The 17,390-nt window shown below is 41.3% G+C and overlaps 1 protein-coding gene across 1 annotated transcript in view; it reads left to right on the top strand.

Annotated features, from left to right (window-relative positions):
- rbm38 (RNA binding motif protein 38) overlaps positions 1–16,821 on the top strand; it is a 17,923-nt gene extending 1,102 nt beyond the window's left edge. Inside the window, exons 2-4 of the mRNA XM_023428636.2 lie at positions 946–1,069; positions 3,396–3,450; positions 15,434–16,821. Coding sequence (XP_023284404.1) covers positions 946–1,069; positions 3,396–3,450; positions 15,434–15,785 — 531 coding nt within the window. The 3' untranslated portion in view covers positions 15,786–16,821. The remainder of the gene's footprint in view (positions 1–945; positions 1,070–3,395; positions 3,451–15,433) is intronic.
- Positions 16,822–17,390: the final 569 nt, after the last annotated feature.

The following is a 17,390-nucleotide window of genomic DNA, read 5'->3' as shown; positions in this document are numbered from 1 at the left end:
GGGGGGGGGTTTAGTCTTTGGTCACAGAGGTGTGACATGTCAGTTGGCTCTGCAAGATAAGGCTGCAGTAGTTTCATTTTGACTTCCTCCCTCACAGCCCTTCCCCCCTCTGCTTGGATGGTTTTGGTTGTTTATATGAGCGTCTGTGAGTTTGTGTGTTAAAGAGAAAGCGAAATAAGGAGAGGAGGATTAATGTGTTCTAGACTGACCTCAAGCAGTTCAAATTATCTCTACCTCTGCATAGTCAATCAGCTGAGGTGAGTTGTGTGTGTGTTGAGTTGTTTTCTCTGCTTTGGGACGCCGTGCTCATTTCATCCCTAACTTCCCCCTGGGCGCTCTTAATTCGTAGTAGCAGCTTCTCCAACACCAACGATTTCAAACCATCCACTTGCTTCTGTTTGCATAAGAGTCCAGAGTCTGATGCTGTGAAATGAAAGCAAGCGTGGCAGTTTCATTTCCAGTGTCCCATTTATTGGTGATGTAGCTGTCTGCAAGCCTCTATGTGGCCACGCTGTGTGTGTCTTAACCTTCACTGCCCCTTCCCACTGCTTTCTGCCCACTCCTCATTTCACTCCCTCAAGGTAGATTCCAGTATCTCATCCTTGGCAGCCCAGTCTGAAAAAAAAAACAAGTCTGCCTCCTACATATCAGCCCACATCCAACCTCACACACAGCCGACGCTCCACTTTACTAGTCAGTAAAACACACTGATTGCTCCCTTCATGTTGTGGAGTCAGTGTCTCCTCACGCATTCGACTCAAAGATTGAATCATTCGAGGAGAGACAAAGGGCTCCCTCAGGGCCGCCCTGCTCTGGGTCTTTTGCTTCATCGGAGCGCTCATGTTGGTATCATTCCCCTCACACTGGATACAGAAGCTTTCACATGATGCAGTTATGAAGCCTGAAGAGTGATATTAATCAGATATGCTGTTCCATTGTCAACAGGTGACCATGGTGGACAGGGGGGCAGCGGAGCGGGCGTGCAAAGATGCAAACCCCATCATCGATGGCAGGAAGGCCAACGTGAACCTGGCATACCTGGGAGCAAAGCCTCGCAGCTCGCAGACAAGTAAGTGTGTTCGATCACTGCTAAACACACAGGATCTATAGGGACATACCAGTGGGTTGTTTTTTGCCATGTCTTACCCAAATACATAAGAATCATGTAGTTCGGATCTGTCTCCGAATACTCTTCCCTACCCCGTCTGTGGTTTTCATTCCCAGGCCCTTTGTTTCCCACCGCACTGACAACACTTGTTCAGTAGTAATAATAGTCACAGGATCAATTCACTGTTGGTGTTGGTCTTAAAGTGATTTGTCAATGATAAGAGAACTATTGACTATTGACCAGGTGCCTGCTTCACAAAAGTGATTGAAAGTGATGAAACTTATGGTCTATAACCCTCCACACTAAATATCCAGTCCTCTGGATCTAGGTCAAAGTTACGCTTCTATCAAATAGTAATGAATTTGAGAGAAGAGACAGTTTTGGATTATTTTTTGATATTTTTGTCTTTATTTGAAAGTTGACTCTGTAGCTTCAGATAGAAAAGATGGACAGAGAGAGAGGAGCATGATATGCAAAAATGATCCTCGGCTGGAAGCAAACATGGGGCACTGGAGTTGCATGATATGTGTCTTTAACCATTAGGTCACCAAAATGTTCTGCTTTTTTAATGGTGTTGCTTAGTGACACTGACATCCAACACTTCAGCTGCAGAAATGCACAACATTCACAAACTACATTACACTCTGGGGAGATTAAACCTGGAAGACAAACAACACGGATGCTGTGACATGAAAAGATTTTTTTACATTCTTGTATTAACAGTTGATGTTCAGACGCTGCTCTCACATCTGGGATGTCCCAGCATCCCACACAGCGCAGGAAGTGATACACCAGCAGGAAAATCATAATATTCGTTGCTTGCAACAATACTGATTGTGTTTACATGTGCATTAGTATCCTGGTATGATGAGTTTTGAGTTTCTCTGTTATGTGTTGCACATGTAAACACAATATCCTGGTTTCAGAAACTTGGATACGGTAGATGGAATCCTCCAAAAGAAACTAGAATAGATAATGTCGTATGTAAATACCTTGTCCACGTTTATGCTTTTTCTCTGCCGAGTTTGCAGGTGTGTCATCAGCTTATGCAGTTAGTTAGTACATTGAAAAATAAACAGAAATATGAGTAATCAGGTATCAAAGTATCAGGATGAGACTCAAACTGGGGCACTAGTGTGCATGGAAATTAACTATAAGAAGATGATGTAACTTTGATGAAAAAATAATAAAGGCAGCTAAATCGTGACTGTGATGGATTTTCAAGTCTGTCCTTTTTGTTTTTATGCGTCACTGAAATTAATTGAAACCAACAGCTGCCTGGAAGATAGGAAACGAATCTAAAAACCAATAAATAAATGTAATAATTTGAGGTTGGTGGAATAAAACATGCAAAACCACTGGTGTGCTCATCACCCAGCCAACTGTCTCTGCTCATTCCCACCATACATTCGCCCTCTGTGTACTTGAGTTAATGCACAGCTTTCATGCCACGGGGCTTTACCAGTGTACATGCTTTTGTGCTTCCTCTCCGACGTTTCAGTGCACACCAGACCTTGACAGCAGCTCTCCCTCGCTGCTTCATTTAAAGCTCACTAGCTGAAATACCGTTGAGTGTAGGTGTGATTGACAAACAGCGGCGCCAACAACAACTGACTGTGTGTCCTTATTCCTGGGCCAGCGCTGCGACGCAACTCCCCAAGCATGCAGCTGATGGGAGATGGCAGCGCTTGGTATTTTGTTATTGTGTCTGAGAGAAGCGAGAGAATAGGAGGGAGAGGACAAGAAGAGCAAGAGGGGATGGGACTGTTAAGAGTGAGAAATAACAGAGTGTCTGTCTCCTCTTTGTCCTGGTAGAAAGAAAATGTGCATGTCGATATGCGTTTCGAACAAAAGAGGAGGGTTGATGAAGTCATGGCTGTACAGCAAAAGAAGAAATAACAGAGGAGTGAATAGCTGGAGGAATGTAGAGATAAAGTCAGAGGAGGGGCAGAGAGGAGGAGGAGAAGTTGCTCCTTTCTTACTCAGCCTCAGCTGATTCCCGGTGAACTCTGGAGGCAGCGAGGTCACAGATGTTTGTGAGCAAGAGAGTGCATCATTATTTGTGTGAGTGTTTGGAGCATGTGTGTATGCTGAGGGAATAACTGTCCGTCTCTGATAGCCTGGTATACATGCTAACATCTGAGACAAACACGCACAGACAGAGAGGGAGAGAATCGGCTCTGTCCTTGTCTGCTCATCTCTTTCGTTGTGTGTGCTGCCGATAGCTAAAATATCCCAACTCTCCCTCTCCCTCTCTCTCTCTCTCTCTCTCTGTCTTTGTCTGCAGGTCTCTCTGTCGGAGTTCAGCAAGTCCATCCTACGTGGGCTCAGAGGCAATATGGGTAAGATGGAGAAGAATCAATACCTCTATTTCCACCTCTCTCCCTCACCTGCCTCCTCCTCTTCAACACAATACATTTCACTCCTCCGTCCTTGACATTTGTGAGCGCTCGCTCCCTGTTCTGCACTTGGGTTGTGGTAGTTAGTGACACTCTGCAGTGTGAGAGAAAGAAAAAGCCCCAGTGGTTGTCACAGCACAAATGATTCTTGTTAAAACTCTGCAACGATTCAAACACACATTCCTTATCTTTATCTGTACATTGTATTTGGATCTGTCTTCTGTTGTCTCTCTGTCTTTCTGGTCCATTAAACACATGAGAAGCTCAATTCTGAATTTCACTCATGCATGACTTGGGCTTCACTGAGGCAACAAGCCTCAGCCTTTGGTCAAACTTCCATCCATCCCTTCTGTTTTTCCTCTCCACACACACACACGCGCACACACACACTGCTGCCTTTACCTCTCATCTATTTCTTCACACAGAGGCTGTTGCATCAATGTTTTGCATAATGACTGGATGTAGGGTTGTGTGATTTCATAATACATACCATGGTGCAATATGAATTAGTCAACTGTCCGAGATTTTGTCGTGTCGTTTATATTTACATCTGCTTAATATCTCTGGGTGTATCAGGGCTGGATTTGTTCAGGGGTCACAGAGGTAGACTGAGCCGGAGACAAAGTGCTTCTCCTCAGAAACGTTACTACACGTCAGGGCAACATTTGGACTTCAGTGATACAGAACTACGTGGGGAATGCAAGAACTGTGATTGGGCAGCTTTTGATTTCTTGTGCAGACAGTGAGGCTAATGTTAAGGAAGTTCAGGAGAGACAGACTGACACACATCTAGCAAAGCCAGATCCACTGCAGACCTTTAGTTCCCTGTGATCACGGCTCACTATCACAGTGAGTGAAAGAACATGAACATAAATGAGTGCACGGCTGCAGTCTCCTAGTCAGTAATGAGACCAAGCAATGAAGAACCTACATAGATGTGAGCTGTGCTTAGCCTACCAGCGCTCTATGAAATATCACATAGTAGGATGAAAGAGTGTGAACAGGGTTACCATGGAGAATATAATTAAAGTACGACACATGCCTGATGCCTCATGGACAATATTAGCCTCAGTTTGTGCCTCTCATGTGTTTGCATGCGCTTGAGTCACAGAGGTAACCCATCATTTCCTCGAACAGATAATTAACCGGCGATGTAATGTAAATGTAATTAGAGCTGCAATGATAAATGATACTTACTGACTCTAATTTCTCAAATGCGATGATCTGATGGAAATTTTTCACAGGCGTTGTTTGCCATTTTCAAACATTTTATGTATGGTAGATTAATCGATAGTGAAAATAATTATTAGATGCAGCCCTAAAAGAGATGAAGTGCCTTGATTTGCCAGGTATTTAATTAGCTGAATTAGTCCCAGACATTCCTGTTTGGTTATTTAATCCGAAAACAGTCTCTATATCACATTACATTATGTTTATATCAATATTGCAGTATAAATCGACGTCCACAGTGTTAAAGGGTTTTGCACATATTGCCCACTCCTGAGAGCAGAATGGTAACAGTGGTGGTAGTTCCTCAGTAGCGCGACCTGCTTGGATTCTGACTGTAATCTACATGTGAAGGGCGCCCACCTCCTCATCCAGTCTCCCTGAGTGTCAGTGTGAGCACCAAAGGAAACCTTAATGACTCAGTCCTTGAGTGAAGCATGGAGGGTGATTCACTCCCAGGGCTGCTACAGACAGTGGAGAGACACTGTAGGTCGAACCCAGAAGCTTCTTGTTGTGTAAGCTGAGCATGGCCAACTCTCCTGACAGCACTTACTCAGGCTTGACTCAGATATTCGGTGTATCACTGTTGCTTAGGTGATCTTAGACAAGGATATTGTCAACCGGTGTCACAGCTCTCTGTATGTATGTATGTATGTGGGAGTGCTGTCGACTTTGCAAATGTCATTTCAAAATGAAATATCTGCTATTTTAGGAAAAGAGTGCTCGGTTTCTTTCTGGAAAACTCATGTTGTAAGTTTTACAGACCGGCTCTTCTGTATTTTAGAGGTATTTTAAGAAACACACGGGATGTGGTGGTTTGGAAAAGATCTCCTCGAACTGACTTGCTGCAGGACGACAAGTTCTGATCCTGCGGCTACAGGAAAGTCCATTAAAAACCTCAACTGTTCTGAGTGCTATTAATATTGCAGTCCTCAATTTCTGAATGAGTGATGAGGGAATTGAGGCTGACCCAGATGAGCCTATGAATGAGTGATGATGGGCTGATTGAAAGCCTCCCGCAGTGAGGGCGGCCATTCGAGGCAGAGGGACTCACTCTTTTAATCTCTGCTTGCAGGGAGGATCGCAGCTTTGACACCACGAAAGAGGGAAAGCATCACCTGTAACACCAACACTAACTAACACGCCTGAAAGGCAAACACACACACACACACAGGATGGCAGTTTGTCTTTTAGAGTAGAAACACCTGCACACTCAAGCATTTAGATGTGTGAAACCGTTGTGTGTTTAAGCTATCTACCTAGGAGGCTTTTGTTCTGCTCCGTGTCATTGCAAAGTGAATATCTTTGGGTTTTGGCCTGTTGGTTGGACAATACAAGTCGTACATACAATTAATCAGTTAATTGTGAAAATAATCTAAAGTTTACTGATTTTTTAAATAAAATTGATTCTCACCTTTTTCCACAAGCTGCTGCAATTTTACAACAAGGCACACAATAAGTAATTTTACTGGTGTGTCAAAGGTGATTTATTAATGCTTTACTACAGACCAGTAATAAGCTCCTCTGAAGCATAAATAAATGTTTGGGTTGACAGGTCATGAGGTGACTGCAGACTTTATGGCTTATTTTTAAAGCGGAGAAGAATTCAGTGAAATGTTGCTGAGGATTTTTTACAATAAGCCATCAAGCTACCAGTTAAAATATTAATGTGAAAGTAATTTATTTTCTTTAACTATTTATAAAATGTTTAGAAACAGTCCATAAACCTTTTATTTTTTAAGTAATACAATGACAGTCATTTTAAATGCATCTCTGATTTCTTTGAACAAACCCACATCAGGAGCTGCTGCAGTGTGAGATGATTTTCACTGTCAGGTCATTTGTTGATTCTTCTCTGATCAGCTGACAAATCGTCTGTATATATATATCTATATATATATATAGATATATATATATCTATATAAAACGGTGAATCCAGGCAATTTTTTTTTCAGTGTGTTGTGTAATCCTTTCAGCACTACACACATTCACTTTCCTTTTCAACAAAACATGAAATCCAACCAAGCAATCAGTCTACGATGCATCTTGTAAACCTGGTTCAGTTTCATTGTTGATGGTTTGTTTAGGGAAGAATTATTGAAGAAGAAGCGATACTAACAACTGTAACCTCAGGAGATTTCAGCACAGCACAGCTGCAAGAGGTGTTGTACTCTGAGTGAATGGCTTATTCACGTCTTCACAACAGGAAACTAAAACTGCTGCCACTGTCATCATCTGTATTTTTCACTCCACCTGCATATAAAATGAACACCCAGCAAATCAAGCTCTTTGTGGTTTGTCATTGTCATTCTGGTAAGTGTAGAAAATCACTGAAGTCGTTTTTTTATCCAACACAGTGAATCAAGCTGATAAGAAGACACCTGAGGTTAAGCTGCCTCTTGAAAAGATCTGGGCAGCCTCTTGTCTAAATTCAAATACAATTCAGACAAAAACGACACCTTTAAACAAGGGATAAATAAACCTACGGCCTGTCAATCCATTATGTTTTTCAGTTTTCGTACATGCAAAGGGCGCATGTGTCCAGATCAGATCTCTCTGCTCCAAGGCTCGATGTGTCTTTGACATGATCAGTATGACTGCAGTCAGCTTCAGACATTTCTTGGCAAAGTGAAGGAGTTTTTTTTCTTTTTAGGAGACATCTAAAAGAAATAGCTCAAGGTCTAAACAGGCCTGTGCACTTGATAAAGAATAAGAGCCTTTTCACCATCAAATGTACCAAACCAGTGTTTTCTCTCATGAGCCTGATACCAGTGCTCTTTTTTCCTTATCTCTTTACTTCACTCACTGTTATCATTTTATGTAAAGTCACATGCTGCTAAAATTTTGTCACTTTTTTGTTTTTATTATTTTTGTGCAACAAATACACACTTATGTATACAGGGAATTCATATATAAATGTTCCATAGATATCAAAACATGTTGTAATGGAGACAGATATTCAAGACAGTACAATAGCATTTCAAAGTCAACACAAACTCACGAAACATGGTTAGATACAGGAAGAAACAACAAAGGTAAATAAATACAAAAGCTAAACTGAATTGTACTGTATAACTGTCATAGAGGAAGAAACTGTACTTAATGTGGATCTGTCACATCTGACCGGTACTACCAGCCTGCAGATCTGGCAGATTGTGTCGGTGAAGTCCTAGAAATCACAAGAGTTTGCCAAAGAAATAGTAATAAATTGTTGGAATAGAAGTGGATTGTTCTTATGTCACATAACACTTACATTAACTCCCAAATAAACTCATCACTCATGATGAATAACACCTAATGATACTGACCGACTTAACAGCACATTTAAACCACCAATTAACATGTTGAATCTTCTTTGTCTAATCTGTTTGCGTTGTAATTATCATTTTAAACGAGATACAGTATGTTAATCAGTGACCTATACTTGTGGGCAGAGCCAAACCAGCTGTTTCCCCCCTTTTACCAATCTAAGTGAAGCTTTTCAATTTTCCCATCTAATTCACAAAAGTGTATTTACGTGTTTACCAAGATGTCAGACTGCTCCTTTAAACATAAAATCTCTCTAAATCTGTCTGTCACCTCCGTCTTCACTGCTGTGGGGCTCCCTGGGGGCTTCAGGGTCTGACACTCACACATGGCGCTGCCTCTTTACTCACACACAGTAAGCAGCAAATAACAAAGGCAAACTCAAACAAAGCAGAACTCAGTCTGCTGCTTTGGCGTATTTGTTTTAAGTTTTAAGATGACAGAGGACGAGCTGATGCCAAATGTAGCTCTGAGTTACAGCTGAGTCGGGAGAGGGAGGGGTGGAGGGGGGGTGTGTGTGTGGGGGGGGTTCTCGTTCGAGGGAGGGGGGAGGCATCTGTCGCCCATGGCTGCCTGCTGTCTGGTCTGCCTTTAGCGCCCAATGTGGTTGCTTGGCAGAAGTGAGATTTTTTTTTTTTTTTTTTTTTTTTAATGTTCTGGTTTGTTTTTTGAAAGAAAGTGAAAGGAGGAGATGGATGTTTGGTGAGGCTGTGAAAGGTGGAGGGGCAGTGGCAGGGGTACTTCCTGTTGAGACAGACAGTGGGAACAGAGAGGAGGGTGGTGGGGGTGGGGCACAGACTAGCAGCACACCTGTGGCTGGTGGTAGACATGACATTTTTGTGTGTGAAATGCATTTATGGTCGAGTGAAAAATGTTCCTCAGTGAAACATCAGTGCATCATAAAAGAGCCTCTCTGGGCGCCAACATGTTGACTCCTATAATATGTTCACATCCTCGACTTTTTTCTCTCCACATTACGTCTCTTGTTTTTTCACAGTTTCCTCTTTGTCTGCCCTCCTCCCCCTCTGAATTATTTTTCTCTTTCCTCCTCTCTCTCAGCCTGTAGTTATTCCTCTCTGTGTGTTGGGGGGTTTAGGTAGATGGCGAACCCTCAGGTGTATATTCCTCTTACCCAGGGACCCAATTAGGAGAGGCACTTCTGTCGCATGAAAAGCCTAATTTGAAATGTTTTTTTTAAAAGATCATGTTAGAAGCTGTTCATATCCCTGAAAGCTCCCACTTTGTTCAGCTGTCTGTTAAAGATGACACACATTTTGATCTGCATTTTTTTTAATGTGCCTTTCAACACTAAACTCAGCTCCTGCTCCTCCTTTTGCAGTGCTTTATGGAGACATAAACGGATGATGATAAGAACATACATAAGAATATACAATTACAGATTGAGGCCAATTTATAACCGGCAGTGACTTAGCATTTCAGATTAACTCTCTGGCTGCAGGCGGCTCTCAGGAACAATGTTTCTACTGCCAGAAATGTGACAAGAGAAAAGCAGGAAGCAGGGAGGTAGAAGACTTTGACTGTGAAGCAGCTGCATATGCTTGATGTTTAACAAACAGCTGCTGACTCAGAACTGGATAAAACTTGGTCTAAATCCAAGATTTGCTAATTTTTTGGTTTGAATCTGAATCACATGATTAATGATCTGATTAAGCACATGTACGATCAGAGCTGGAGCTGGCACAATGCGATTAATCGTCATTAAAGTCATTTTTCAAGGCAAAAATGCCAAACGTTACCTGGTTCCTCTCAATTGTAAGGATTTGCTGTTTCATATCAATGTAAATTGATGGTTTCTGGGTTGGTTTGAAGATGTGACATTTGAAATCTAGCTCAGCTCATGTGCTTCCCATTTCTCTTGATCATCTTTGATGTTTCTGTGGTAAATTCAGCTGATTGGACATGATTTGGAAAGACACACACTTGTCTTTATAAGGTCTCACAGCTGACAATGCAGATCAGAGCAAAAAACGAAGCCATGAGGTGAAGGAACTGCCTGCAGAGCTCAGAAACAGGATTGTATTGAGGCACAGATCTGGGGAAGGCTACAAAAAAAAATCTGCTGCATCAAAGGTTATTTATGCAAATCCATTTTTTTATTTATTAAGTGAGTTTTATTTGTGTTGAAATCCTGAATATATTCAATAGAAATTAACATGTGAAAATGACAACAATCTAATATATTTCTGATAGATAAACTGGGAGGAACTAATGGGAAATTGACTAAAAATGGAAACAAAAAAACAAACAAACTAGAGCAAAGAGAAAGTTCTGATGCTGGCTGAAGAGAAATCATACAGTAAGGAGAATTTAGTAGCAAACGTCAAGTGCAGACAACAAAGGAAAGCGACAAACAAAGCCAAGCCAGCTCAAAGCCAGCTTAATTCTTGTTATTTTCAAAAAGGGTGTTCAAATCAAATGCAAATCATGTTCTGAATTTTATATATTTGTTTCACCTTATTTATTATTTGTTCAAGTGCAACAAACATACAAGTATCTTTATGTTTATTAATGTCATTTACAAGATTTACACTTTCAGCACATACAATCTAAGACACACTGAAACTGTCATGACTTTCACTGCCATGATAATATCCAGTAAACGTAATGCTCCTTATCACACAGCCTATTTGCATTAATCAAATTTAAGTGCAGTTCTTGATTGCTGACATGAGAGCTGAGCGTCCAGCGCTGATGTTGGCCTTTCTATCGCTCACCCTCCCTCAAGCTTTGTGTGTGTGTGTGTGTGTGTGTGTGTGTGTTTGTGTGTGTGTGTGTTCATGGAGAGAGGACGGAGGGTCATCTGTGTGCGTCTCCATGAATGTGTGTTTGTATCTTTGACTGACTCACCCTCGTCACATCCCTCATCTGAACTATTAAAAGCATGGCTGTCCTAAGGCATGAAGGATATGATGGCTGATCCTTCACCTCTCAGCATCTCTCCCTTCTCTTCTCCCTCTCGCTCATTCCTCACTCAAGGAGCCCTGACCTCGACCCCTGCTAAAAAAAATTGCGGATGTTTTTTTATTTTACTTTTATTTCATTCTTTCTCTGTATATCCTATCTCTTTTATCCTGCTGCCAGGTTCTGAAGAAGGACAGTGAGGGGGAGTGCAGCAGAGGAAGCTGGCGGTGAGGGAGTAAACCCAGAGAGGGGAGGGAGAGGGGAGTCAGTGGAGGTTATTCTGCTCTCATGGGTCTGTTAGTGAACGTACGCCCATGCAGCTGCGCCAATTAGCCCTGCCATTTCTGAACCCCCCACTCCCACACATACACACACTTATCCATATCGTCTTCTAAGCTGCTTAACAGACTACACTCGACCTGTTAACTGTGTATTATACTCATACTTTCATTCAGGTCTGTTTTTCACTCTTTCTGCATGTGTGCTTTGTAATTTATGTATGAGTGTTCGTCTGTCTACACCCCCCTGTGTGCGTGTGTGTGTGTGTGTGTGCGTGCGTGTGTGTGTATGTGTGTGTATGTATAAATGTGTGTTTGACAGCCAGCGATGATGCCAGGCACGGGGAGGAGAGAGGCGAGGCACAGCTCCCTCTCGTACGATGCCACTGTCACATTGGATCAGTCAGGCCGGTGCAGGCAGGCAGCAGCACACAGCCGTGGGAATGACACTGCACTTCTGCTCTGGGAGAGACTAACAGAGTGAGCAAGGAGAGAAGGGATACAGAGGAGTAGGGAGGGGGGCGTCACTAGCTTCAGTTTTGTTTTAACTTTATGTTGTTGTATGTCATCAGTGTATAGATTTTATCTTTATCAGGGCGCTGCCTTCTTGGCCAGGCCAAGACTTATTTTCTCAATCAGCTTCTCGCTATGAGCGATGGAGTCAACTATTCAACATGAGAGATTAATGCATCTGTGGTTTAGTCATGTGTTTTTTATTGAATTTTATTACAGTAGGACAAGGCTCAGTTGGAAAAGGGTGATGTTGATAGACGTCCATACTACTCCAGAGTTCTGGAGCTGCTAAAACCGAGACTTTTGGAAACACTGGTGTCCCATTTTAGTTTCAAAGCAGGAGAACACTTTGTACATCTATTTTGTGAGGCAGGTGCGTAGGATTAGGTTCAGTGGATCCAAAGTAGCAATCAAAAAATTCTGCACATCGTCTGACTCTGCAACAAACAATTTAATGCAACATTTTGATCCTAGACTTTCGTCAGGCAAATGAAGGTCTGATGAAGGTCTTGAAGTGTGTTGCGAGTCAGACAGTGTGCGTGATTTTTGGGGTTTTAGTCTGGAAAGGCAGAAACTGAGACATTTGAAAAGGATAATGCAGACAATTATGACACATCCTTCTCCCAATCTATGTTTTCTGCCACCTTGACCGCCATATACACAGTAAGAAAAGAAATCTCTGGTCTTACTTTTCACCATTACAGTTCTGCATCTGTAGTATTTTCTGCAATAAGCAACCACCTGCTGAGTAGACAACCTGTTTCCTGTTTACATTGGCAAGTGCCAGCCCAGTGTACGTGAATGGTCATATGATATGTGTTTTCAGATGGATTGGTATGGACAGAGATAATTTCTGATACAGAGCTAAAACGTTTGTCTGGATGGAGATTTTCATTTTTGATTTTATGTTTTCATTTCAAGGCGCCTTTTAAAATGAAAATGTATTACATTGCTCAACTACTGTACTTAAGTACAGGTTCTTGTACTATACTTTAGTATCTTAATTTAATGCTACTCCACTAGAGAAATATAGTACTTTTTACTCCATTACATTTATCTGATGGCTATAGCTTTTACAAAACAGATGAAAAGCTTATAAACTGCATTATTAAAGATTAAAGAAGTGGTATCTAACCTCTTTGGATTGTGATCTCTTACACAAAAAGCAGTCTGGGCTCAGAGTTTTGGGCTTTGACAAAGATTAGAAAAATGTCAAGACCCCACACAATTATCTTGTGACCCATTGGAGGGGCCGGACCCCTGGGTTGGGAACCACCCTTGAGCAGTTACAACAGTAAAATGCTGCTTTCATATTGATGCATCAGCATTAACGATCAAATAATGTCATATGTAATAATATGTCAGTCACAGGCTACTTTTCTGTGTTTTTACTTTTGATAAGTTTAGTACATGTTACTGGTAATATTTCTGTACTTAGTCAGTATTTAGTAACCCCGCCTTTGGTAGATATCACAGCTTCAAATGGTTTTTGTAGCAGCTGGCTATCTTTCACACACAGCAATGTTTATGATCTACCCACATATTTTCAATGATGGTGAAGTGAGGAGACTTTGAGGGACGTTCCAGAGCTTCAGCTTCTGTTTCTTGAAGTAGTTCATGGTGGATTTTTAAGTCTGCTTTGGGATCATTGTCCTGTTGTAGCAACCAGCCTCTTTCACTTTCAGTGTCTTGACTGACTGCAGGAAATTTGCATCCAGAATATGCTGATATTTACTGGAATCCATGCTTCTTCCTATCTGTGCAGTGTTTGCTCTGCAAATGGCGGCCACACAACCGTAAAGCAGAATAGTGCAACCCCCAGACTCAATAGTTGGCAAAGGTGGGGCTACTAAGTAATGACTTTCTCTTACATAAGTCCATGAAATAGAAAGTAACAGTACATTAATATTTTGAAGAAAAGCTCCTCTATAATCTGTCTTCGCTGGAGGAGTGGAATTTACTTCGTTTCACTTCAAAAATCAACAAAACATATAATTTGGCCAAAATTTTGCGTATGACTATGACTATGGCATTTTCACATAGTTTAAAGGAATTATTTTACATTTTGGGAGATTTGCTCATTTGCTTTCTTGACAAGAGTTAGATGAGAAGATTGATACCACTCTCATGTCTGTCCAGTAAACATGAAACTATAGTCAGTAGCAGGTTAGCTTAGCTTTGCTTAGCACAAAGATGCTACCAGTTTCATGGTTAAATACATATAATATTTAAGTATGATTTAATTTGGGTTTTATGGAAACAAGCCAACACAGAGATTGGTGTTTTCAGACAAAATGTTTTATCCAACTTTCAAGCTGGTCAATTAGAAATTTCACAGGAGTATTTGGGACTTTGTGGTTCCTCGACAGCAAACAGTATGGTTAAAAGCAAAAAGTTTAGAGAAGAGTTAAGTAAGGTTAAATAAATTAACACTGCATTGGAATACAATGGAAGGCATACTATACATACTGGTGTGTGTCTGTGTGTGTTGTGTATACAGCAGAGTGGGTGTGAATAGGCCCAGTCTCAGTGTTTGTTGTGTAAGCACACCTGATCCCTGCCTCGCTCTGTTTAGGGGATAGCAGCAGCAGCAGGCCGCCTCTCGCAACTCTGATCACCTGTTCAGATTCAGTGACAAGGTTACCGCAGGTTAATGGCTTTGACTGTAGGCGCTAATCACGGGACTGAAAGTGTTAAATACTGTCATGTTCTGTTGTTTTTACTTAACCTAGTTCCTCTGATATTATCACTGTTGCTGTTGCCAGATGTAACTGAGGCAGTTCAGGTTAAGTGAGCAGCCTCAGGCAAGGGCATGACTGAATACAGGAGGACAGTAGAGCGCTTTTTCCTCTCATTATTGCTCAATGAGTACCAATGATGTCATACACTGCATCTGTTGTGCCAGGTTGTGGGTATGTATGTGTTTCAGAGCCATTCCATTCAGAGATCACTGTTTTATTTTTATTTTTTTAAATATATCCAACTGTGATCAAAAGTATTTTCTATTCAGTGTTTCACTTTTAATGATATTGATTTTTCATGTGGAACAAAGTGTTTTTTTTTTTTTTAATTTCTCAGGCAGTGTGCTAATTAAACTTAAACACAAGGGAGAAGGTCTATTTTAAGGCCACACTGCTGCTAATTGCTCTTAAAGGAGGACTCAGGGTTTCTATATGTGGGATATAAAGAAAGGGAGCAGTTACTGAGGAAACTGTTGTCTGTTTGTTTATGTTAAACGTGCAACATGTGTCTGTCTCTAGTTACTGTCATTTAAATGACACCAGATCAGATCTCACCAAGACACTCTGGAGTGGCAGCTCCGAACACACATAAATCAGATTTCTCTGACATTGCCATCGGATATTCAGATGTGGGTATGAATGAGGTCAGGCCTATGTGTGTGTAATTGTCCTTTTTTTATGTATCAAACACAATCTCTTATTCTTCGGTGTCAATTAAAATATCAGCTACATCTTTTATGATTTTTTTCATCGTCGATTAATCTGCTGATTCATTTCTTGATTAAATTATTAATTGTTTGATCTTGTAATTTCTCAGAGTCCAAGCTGGCATATAAGGTATGCATTTCTTTATAATAGTTTATTGTAATAGTTGGCTTGGAAAACCAACAAATACTCACATTCTCTGGTCTTAACCCTTGTTTTTCTCTGTGTGTTCAGGCTGGCCCAGCAGTACGTCTACCCTCAGGCGTTCCTCCAGCCCAGCCTGGTGCTGCAGTCCCAGCTCAGCCCCACAGCAGCAGCGCTTGCCTCCCCTTACCTGGACTACAGCTCCGCCTACACCCACTACGCCCCTACAGGACTGGAGCAGTACCCCTACACCCCCTCACCGTCACCCTCTGCTGGCTACCTCGGCTATAGCTTCTCCCCCGGCACGCCGGCACCCACTCTCACTGCATCCGCGACGCCTCCTGCTGCCATCCATCCTCCTCTGGCTGCACTCACCGCTGTGTCTGCCGCCCCACAGGCCTTCCTCCACTACCCTCTGCACCAGCCTGACCGCATGCAGTGAGCAGCTCTGAGTGGAGCTGAAGCTGCTGAAATGACGATTCAAAACTGTTTGGCTGTGGAGCTGTGGCATCATCAGGATGAGACTGGATAACCAGGAAGAGGGTGTGATTTAATCAAAAGGGCTTTTAGAAAGCACTCTCATTCCTGTTTTTTTATATATATTATTGTTGTAATAAATGTTTTATTGCTATTGTCATCAGCATACGATCTGAATGTTTTTCATAAATGGGAGAAGTCAGGGACTAGAATGAAATGACTGGTAATCTTCTGGACTTTTGCCTCTTACCGTTGACCCTCAGTGCAGAGGTTGGAGGCAGTTTGAGTGCTGGCGAGTGCATCGGCAAAGACTATAAAAAATATGTCTGTTTGACATGATGCTGCAGCTGCAGTTTCTCCAAAGGTACTGAGCTGAATTCTGGACATTAGCCAAGCTGGGAGCCAGTTCCTCTTTCAGAAACGCAGGTCCAATTACCTTCTCGTCAAGGTTATGTTTCTGTCTATGGCCTTAGAGATCTCTCTCTCCGTACCTGGTTCAATTTGTCATTTTTATTTGTCTCTCATCTCAAATGAACAAAATGGTTATTGTACTCCCTTTTGTTCCTTTGTCTACCGCTGGCAAGTTATTACATGGTGATAATCACAGTTTAACAGAATATGCAATTATGATGATGAAATATAAGCATGAATAAGGTCGACAACACTGGTATATTGTTTTTATATTGCTACTGAGAGAGAATTTGTTAACACTTACAACATAATAGTCATCACATGACATTCCTGCAGTCGCTTATTAGGATATATGTGACCTGTAACTTTTGGAGCAAAGGAGTCTGGATTTGGTTTTATGATACTTAAATTACATAGCTGTCAATACATATCAAGTAAATGTGTTTGGATGTAGGTGTCAAGAAGTATATGTTGTTGCTGAATGTGTGTGAGTGTATTTGGTGTCTGTTTTTGTGTGTATGTGAATGACAGAGAAATAGAGTGATGCAGTATAAAAACAAGTGTGAGGACCAAGCTCCTTCTCCAGCCCATTGTACTGGTCAGAGTTGTTTCTTTGTTTTTTGTTTGCAGAATACAGACAAATGCGTTAGTGATAGTACTGGAGTCTCTCAGTGCTTAGTAGTCATGACCCAAGCCATACATCACATTTAAAACAAATATGCAAAATAAAATGAATATTTCTAAAAAAACGAAACAAAAAAAGACATGCTACTGTTTTCTGAGTATAGTTATTGTGGTTAATATCCGCAGTTTTCCTTTGCTTTATCTATCGATCTAACATGGGCATAGGTTTGGTCTCAACATATGTAGGGACGCAAAAACCCAGCCACCCCTCCAAGCCAAGGACATTGACTTTTTGATGCTGTCAACCAAACGGTTTATTAACATATAAGTTCTGAATTTACATTCAGGAATGCTGAAGTAAAAGTATGAAGTAAAATAATATATATAGCATAAGAATAGCATATATGTAGAAATTACATATAAAACCTGTTAGAAATTCAAGCAATATCATATATTGACATATATGTCTAGCGAATACAAACATGTATTTAAGTATGTCTCTTTATATTATAGACTTGTTACATCCCAAAACCTG

The sequence above is a fragment of the Seriola lalandi genome, unplaced genomic scaffold, assembly GCF_002814215.2.
Source record: "Seriola lalandi dorsalis isolate HSWRI2012SDOR001 ecotype SW California unplaced genomic scaffold, Sedor1 jcf7180002054884, whole genome shotgun sequence".
Lineage (NCBI taxonomy): Eukaryota > Metazoa > Chordata > Actinopteri > Carangiformes > Carangidae > Seriola > Seriola lalandi.
The sequence above is the reverse complement of the archived record's forward strand: the minus strand, read 5'-3'. Positions and strand labels throughout refer to the sequence as shown.